At 52.6% G+C, this 8214-nt stretch overlaps 1 protein-coding gene across 1 annotated transcript; it reads left to right on the top strand.

Annotated features, from left to right (window-relative positions):
• The first annotated feature begins 5078 nt into the window (after positions 1-5078).
• Positions 5079-7760, top strand: HASPIN (histone H3 associated protein kinase). The gene has a single exon (XM_021524970.3). The coding sequence runs from the start codon at positions 5079-5081 to the stop codon at positions 7758-7760; it is 2682 nt and encodes an 893-aa protein (XP_021380645.2).
• The last annotated feature ends 454 nt before the right edge of the window (positions 7761-8214 follow it).

The following is an 8214-nucleotide window of genomic DNA, read 5'->3' as shown; positions in this document are numbered from 1 at the left end:
TGAATCTTCACTATCTTCACTTCAAGGACTTTCCCTTTTTAACTTCTACATCTTGAATTTCCCAAGGAAAAAAAACAAAACCAAACAAACAAACAAACAAAAACAAAACCAGAAAACCAACCAACCAAACAAACACAAAACCAAAAAACCAAAAAACCCAAACCCAGTCCTGCTCCATTCCCACGAGGGCTGTTTGCTCAGTCTGGGAATTCTCCCAGGGAGGATTTCTCCTCCACGACTGAAACTCCTCCTTTCTCTTTTTTAACCCTTCCATTCCTGCCATGTCACACGTGTATTTAATTCCTCACACTGCTGACAGTGATTGCCTTCTCATAATTCACACATACTCCCAGGATACACGTTCCTGTCTGCCCCGAATGCTCCTCATCTACTTTTCCACTGCTCTCCCCCAACCCAAGAAGGGAAAGTGCTTGAGGGAGAGGATCAGGGGAGAAGGAAAAATAGTGCACATCTAATGAAACCAAGCCATCATGCCCTGTTCTGTGAGGGAGCTGGCACTGAATCAGGTCAGAGAAATTAATAAAATGCACATAAAACACTGCTGAGAGGCTGAGTGCAAGGATAGCTGGACCAGCAGTGCTGTGTTGCAATGAATTCACCTCCTAAGGTCAGACAATAAAAGCATCACTGGGAAATAAAAGAATGCTGAATCAAACCCTGAAAGCTGAAGGGGTTTAATAAAAAGTGTATTCACATTGACCACAAATTTAGAGGTGAAACCCTGCTCTTGAATGCACCCAACAGAACAGTATTTACTTCTCTGGTAACACAAAGACATGAAATTGGTCCTGGCTTGATACCTCTGCCAGCTCTTACCTTGCTGCAAGCACTGAGGAGAATCCTTCATCCCCTTCCTTCACGGGAGGGCTGAGGAGGATCCTTCATCCCCTTCCTTTATGGAAAGACTGAGGAGGATCCTTCATCCCCTTCCTTCACAGGAGGGACTGAGGAGGATCCTTCATCCCCTTCCTTTATGGAAAGACTGAGGAGAATCCTTCATCCCCTTCCTTTATGGAGGGACTGAGAAGGATCCTTCATCCCCTTCCTTCATCTTTCTCATGGACACAGCTAGGAAGTCTCGAATGTGGCCCCCCACCTTTTCCTCCTGGAATGACCAGCTGGTCACTCCTTGCAGCCACAGCAAAACTACTCCCCCTGTCCCCCAGAGGGAAAAGTTCCAGCCTGGCACCTGAGCTCCCCTCAGCTGTGCCCAAAGCAGCGTGACCCTGCTGCTGGGCCAGCTCCCAGCTCAGCAGGGCTGATGTGTCCCAGCTGGGCTCAGCTGGATCCAGTTGTGTGCAGCTGGGGGAGCCACAGCGATCTCTTTGTGGCACTCAGCTCCTTCAGCCCGCTGTAAGAAGGACAGGAAATGTCTCTTTGGAGCTACAATTGAACTACCCTCCAAACAAAGCCAAACAGGCCCTGGAGCCCAGCAGAGCTCTGCATGGCTCATCTCTGATAGCCTTACCTTGGTGCCTTGTCAAGGCCTGACCTGGAGCAGAGACTAGAGGAGTTAAAGAATAAAGTAGGGATTTATTAAAAGGCATCCATGGATCCACCTTGGGCAGCACAAGAACCCAGCCAGGGTACACCCAAAATGAACCAAAATGGTCATAAAATGGACATGAGGTCTCTCATTTTTATAAGTTCTGCTCCATTTGCATATTGGAGTTCATTGTCCCATTCCAGCTTCAGCCCAGGCAGTCCCACCCTGCTTGTTTTTCTCTCTCCAGCCCAAGGTGTTTGTGCTCCTGGGCTGAGATTTGGATCATTTGTCCTTGGTGCCCAGCTGGAGAAGGAATTGTGTTGTCTCCCTGCTCTGTGCAGAGAGCTCACCATCCCCTCATATGAAGCTCAGAACTGCAGAGTAAAGCAGCAGAGAATGTGCAAAACATAAAATCTAAGAGCTGAGGCAGCAATGCCCCGTGCTTTACAATGAAGAAGTACTGATGGCCTTCTCCTGGTGAGCTGAGCTCCCTTTCTCCTGCAAACACCCAGGTAGGTCCCTGCATCCCACAGCTCTGCACACCAACCTGGCAGCTGCTGAGCACGCCGAGGGAAACCCAAAGTTTGGGCATCTTCCTGCTGTGTGACAAAGCCATGAGCAGCTGGTGTCACCCCTGACTGAAGCAGCATCACCAAACACATCCTGTCCTCCTGTGGGAGGCACAAAACCGTGAGGAAATGCAAAGCTGGCTAAGTGAGGGGGCCCACGATGATGAAAGGAGGAAACTGTGGCTCTGCAAACCCTCTGCCACCTTTGCAGCAGGCAGAAAGAAAGGTCATGAACCGTGCTGGCAGCTCCAGGGCCTCTGGGAGATCTGCAGCAGCTCATCTCCTCCAAACCTGGCCCCAAAGTGCTGCCAGCTCCTTCACCTGGCTGGACACAGGTGGCTCTTGACCCTGAAGGAGGCATTTCCAAATCTTCTGTCCCTCAGGGAGGTGCCACAACCATGCCACAAAGTCAGGGCCACTCAGCCAGGCTCCTGCAAAGGGCACTTTATTCAAAATGTAGATTGCAAATAAATTTAGAAGGCCAGGCTCCCATGGAAACCTCACAAAAATCCAGCTGTGGTTTGGATGAGTTGAGTCTTGGCAGTCTTGGCTAATCCCTTAAGTGCCATCCAATTACTGCAAATGTGTTTGGCATCTGCTGCAGTGATTGCAAAGAATTAAATGGTCGATGGCACTCGCCGGAAATTACAAGTCACAGCACCCTGTAATGCATTTAGGAGGAAAAAAAAACATCTAAAAAGGAAAATAGCATTACCCACTGCAAGAGCTGACCTCCTTGAGAGCCAGGAGGGACAACAAAAGTAATGAAGGAAGCTTAATTCAGAGAAGAAACTAGAAAAATAAAGGAGAGGGATTGTTTGTTGTTTTTCCACCAGGCAATATTAGTTAGACCAAAGGAGACAGGAACTCTTTTTTCTTCTGAATGAGAAATCTTTGTTTATTCTGCTTCTGCTTACAAACACACATTAGATCTGTGGGGTCTATGGTCAACCAAATATGACAGAAATAAATAAAACAACCACAAAAATAGGAGACAGAGAAAGGAACACTACCAAGGGTCTGTCCTTGACTTTCTTTGGAATCCACACACGGGTGCCTGAGATAATTTCACTGGAAGAACACGAGGTCTGGCCAGGCATCTTCTTTGCCCAAACCCTCCAAATTGCAATTACTGATAACCTGCAGCTGATAAATCACCAGGGTCAGTCTCTCAGATTAAAGAATTAAAGATTTCCCTGTGTTCAGTAAGGAAAGGGGAGCATCAGGACGAAATCCCTGAAAGAACAGGAGGCCTCTGCTTTAACTGCATCAGCACAAGAGTTCCACACAGAGCCCTAGATATTTTCTGCTCTGCAGTGGCAAATGTCCTTCCCCTGCTGCTGTCCCACTGTCAAAAGCTGATTTCACTAAACTCAGAGGCAGGACAAAAGGTGCAGAATTTAACTCTGGGACTTGATTTCTTCTCTGTGCTCAGCAAAACCATCTGGATGTCTCAGTTGTTGCTGTCCCCAGGGAAGCCCAGGCTGCCTGTGTGATCCTCAGTGGGAGCTTCTGCTCCTTCAGGTGGAGCTCTCTGCTGAAGATTATTTCCCCCTGATTTTTTTTTTTTTTTTTTTTTCCCAGGGATCAGCAGAACAGCCCTTTAAGCTTTTTAAGAACAACGTGGAACAGAAACGAAAGCAACAAACCACCAGCTGCTTTCCAGCAACGCCTCAAGAACCCGGTGCTGTGCTGCCACCAAGCTGCGTCCCCTGCCCACAACCCGAGTGGCAGCTGCGACAGTGACACGGAAACCTGCGGGGCTTTACAGCTCACCCCACGAGGTGGGAATACCTGAAATAAATCGGATTTTTTACCCATGTATAGAATACATAGAATCCCAGAATGCTGGGCTTGGAAGGGACCTTAAAGATCATCTATTCCCCACCTCTCTGCCATGTGCAGGGACACGTCCCCTTATCCCAGGTTTATCCAAGCTGCCGTTGAACGCTGCCAGGCTTGGGACATCCACATCCTCCCGGTGTCCACTTTTGGGAATCCATGGTTTCCCTCTGGCTGCCCTGGCAGGGGTCAGGAACCCATGGACAGAGATCACAGACAGTGTCTCTGGACAGAGCCCCCAGAGGCACTGTCTGTGATCTCTGTCCATGCAAAAGAGTTTTCAATCTTATAACATGAATTACAGGCTCTGACTGTTTGATATAAGTAATAATTAATGTGGCATGGGTGCAAAAGCAGAATTTTAGGATTCTAGATAAGGGGTTCCAAGGGGACGAGATGGAGGAAATTGGGTGTGCCTTGTCCTTTTTCTCCTTCTTCATGCCCTCCATGTTTCACTGTGGTGTTGGCATTTTTCTGTTGGTTCAGGCTGGGGACACACTGTCCAACGTAGGTGACAGATATTGGCACGTTATTGTAAATATATAGCTGTTAGGAACATAAGACCATTGTGGGCCTCTTCCGTTCCGAAACCAATTGAAGACAAGGAATGGGAGTTCTACCAAGAGTTCATTTGTCATATTTGCATTGAAAAGGTAGAAAGGTCAGAACGAGGAAGACTTCATTGACTTCCTCATTTTGGGACCCCTCCCCATGAAAGCGACACCAACCCATTTCTAGGAACAAACCACGCATGCTCAATAGATTTTGGAGTAATTAGCATACGAGGCGAGCAATGGGATGGACCAAAACGATGAACATGTGTTTGCATTTTGGGTATTCAATATTCGTATGGATAAAAGGGCGCTGTAATCAGCTGGAAGCTGCTCTGTGTATTCGGGAGGTATCCCACACACCGTTAGAGAGTGTTTGTCCGTCACAGCTGGATATCGATACTAGATCAATATCCAGATGTTTTTAATAATTCGGGGCGGGGGGCGTGGCCTGGGCGCGTCCCGTGGGCGTGGCCACGCCCACGGGACGCGCCCAGGCCACGCCCCCCGCCCCGCGGGCGGGGCGGCCGCTCTCGCGCGTTCTCGCGCGTTCTCGCGATACCCGTTCGAACGGGAGGCGGGCGGCCTCCGTGCGCGCCCGGCTCCGCCATGGCGCAGCGGCCGCGGCTGCTCCGCACCTACTCGCGCCGCGACGGCAACCTGCGCCGCCTGCCGCGGCCCGAGCCCTGGGTCTCGCCGCCGCAGGACCGCAGGCACCTCTTCAGCTCCAGCTCCGCCGCCTCCAGCGCCCTGTCCGCTTCCAGCGCCGACTCCAGCCTCTCGGGCGACCCCGAGTACTTGCCGCCCGCCCAGCCGCCGCTGCCCGGTCGGGGTAAGCGCGCCCGATGGGCCCAGCGGCTGCGGAGCCGCCGGAAGGAGAGCCGGGGAGCGGCGGGGAAGGACAACCGGAGGCCGGAGAAGCGGGGGCGGGCACAGGAGACCCGCGGCCGGGGAAAGGAGAACCGTGAGCCGGCGGGGAAGAAGAGGAAGTGGGGTCAGAGCAAAGAGCCCCGCACAGAGGAGCGCCGGGGGTCGCCGCCGCCTTCGCTGTCCCCGCCGCGCCGCCGGCAGGGCTCGCTCTGCGTGCCGCGGCCGCCGCTGCTGTGCAGCACCCCGCAGTGGTCCCCGCCGCCCCGCCGCGCCCCGCCGCTGCTCGGCTCCGCCGCCGACAGCGCCTCGGCGCCCGGCGACAGCCCCGCGCCCCGCCGCCGCCGCCCGCCCGTGCGCCTCAGCCCGCTCCTGCTCAACACCACCATCGAGAGCGGCTCGGGGCTCGGCCATTCCTGCCCGCCGCGCCACGGCTCGCTTGAGGGCTGCTCCGGGATGCGGCCGTCGCCCGGCGAGGAGGTGCTTGAGCGGTTCCGAGCGCCGGGCTCGGCTCGGAGCTCCGAGCCCCAGCCCGGGCTGCGGGGGTCTCGCCGTGTTCTGAGGTCGGCGGTGCGGGGATCCCGCTGGGTACAAGCTGCCCCGTCCCCGCGGAAAGCCCCAAGCACTCGGGAAGCGCTGCTGCCCGTGGAGGGTGAGCCACAGCCCCCTGCGCCCCGTGACAGTGGCACTCGTGGGGAGCCCTGTGAGGGTCCGTGTCATCTCACCAGAGAGTCAGCCAAAAGAGGCTCGAGCTGTCAGAGAGGCCTGGCCAAGTACTTCCAGCTTGTGCCAGTGGTGGTGCTGGACCCTCTAGAAGTGTCAATGACATTGAAAAGCCTGAAACGCGACAATCAGGCTGATGTTCAACCTGTCTGCCTGCAGCCGGGATCTCCCGTGAGCCGCCAAGGAATCTTGGAGAGCAAACACAAAAGGACCAAGGGTGTCCCCGGGGAGGGCAGTGCCTGCAGGAAAGCCTGTATCAGTGGCTTCAGTGCCAGCCGCTGGGGCGGGCACAGCAGGCTCCGCCCAAGAAGGCCTAAGAACAAGAGGCAGCAGCGGCCCAACAGCTCCCTTTTCAGGCTCCAGTCAAGGCAAAAACGAGCTCAGAAGGGAACTTTAGAGATGTCTGTAGGTGTCAGAGACAATGACTCTTCACTCCTTAATAACTCTTATTCTTGGGCTAGAGTTCGAGCGTCTCTGTGCTTCCATAAAAAGAAAAAAGTGACCACAGATGAGACTTTTTGCAGCAGCATCCTCTGCACCCCTTCAGGGAAATCCCAGCTTTCGGAGTCCCAAAGCATCCTGTCTGCTGGTAAAGCTCAGAGTTTCTCCCAGTATTCTTCCTCCATGGTCCTGCTGGCTCCCAGGGATTCCTCCTCTGTCCTGGAGCTGCTCCTTACAGATGCTGAGAAAGTGTTTGGAGAATGCAACCAAGATGGGCCCATTGCTTTTGAGGAATGCATTCCTTTAAATAAAATGAAAGACTGCAAGAAAATTGGAGAAGGGGTGTTTGGAGAGGTGTTCCAGATTGACAGCGAGAGAGGACCTGTGGCCTTAAAGATAATTCCCATTGAGGGGACTGAAAAAATAAATGGTGAAGCTCAGAAGACCTTTGGAGAGATTCTGCCAGAGGTAATAATTTCAAAAGAACTCAGTCTTCTGTCTGAGGGCTTTGTGAACAGAACTGTGGGGTTCATCAGCCTGTACTCTGTGCACTGTGTCCAAGGGGCCTATCCCAGGTATCTCCTGGAAGCCTGGGACAAATTCCACAAAGAAACAGGCTCAGAAAACGACCGGCCAGACTTTTTTGGGGCCCAGCAGCTCTTCATGGTGCTGGAGTTTGAGTTTGGTGGCAGGGACCTGGAGAGCATGAGGAACAGCTTCTCCTCGGTGGCATCAGCCAGGAGCATTTTGCACCAGGTCACCGCGTCCCTGGCGGTCGCAGAGCAGGAGCTGCACTTCGAGCACAGGGACCTGCACTGGGGGAACGTGCTGGTCAAAAGCACAGACGTGAAAGAGCTTCAGTATGTGCTGGATGGAGAAACCCACTCCATCCCTACAGCTGGCATCCACGTCAGCATCATCGACTACACGCTGTCCCGCCTGGAGAAGGACGGCCTCACCGTCTTCTGTGACCTCTCCACGGACCTGGAGCTCTTCCAAGGCGCTGGGGACCTCCAGTTTGACATCTACAGGCTGATGAAAGAGGAGAACTCCAACAGCTGGACTGACTACCACTCACACAGCAACGTCCTCTGGCTGCACTACCTGGCTGATAAACTTTTGAAAGCCATGAAGTACAAGACGAAGGCATCAGCTGCTAACCTGAAGAAAATCAAGATGCAGCTCAGCAAGTTTCACAAGGAAGTGCTGACCTTTGAGTCTGCCCATGATGTTCTGCACCACAGCAGCCTCTTCCAGTGAGCAAGGGTCCAAGGATTGAGCCACTGGTGCTGCCTCTCTCCTCTGCTTTTTGTATGTGTTGGCACAATTAAGTGTTTTTATGGGGTACAAATATGTTTAATACATTCACATAAATTTTCTTACATTATATTCTGCTCTAAGATATTTCCATACCTGCTGGTTTTGAGGGGTGCTGGGAGATAACAGAGCAGACTTTGGAGAAAGGAGGGGGAAAAGAGACTTCTTCACCTCAGTTAATCCTCTGAATTTCACATACATTTTCTGTCTTACATGCTTATCTTATAAGCCAGGACATTATCCACCCCTTATTCTATTTCCATCTGCATCACAATGAAACCCAGTTCTCACTTAAGGCCATGTCTCCCTGTGGTACAGAATGGGTTTCCCCATCTGTCTGCATTACCCACCAAGTGTAACCAGGTCCTTGAGCAAAAACAATCCCACGGATAGGTTT

This window comes from Lonchura striata, chromosome 20, assembly GCF_046129695.1.
Source record: "Lonchura striata isolate bLonStr1 chromosome 20, bLonStr1.mat, whole genome shotgun sequence".
NCBI classification, from domain to species: domain Eukaryota; kingdom Metazoa; phylum Chordata; class Aves; order Passeriformes; family Estrildidae; genus Lonchura; species Lonchura striata.
The sequence above is the reverse complement of the archived record's forward strand: the minus strand, read 5'-3'. Positions and strand labels throughout refer to the sequence as shown.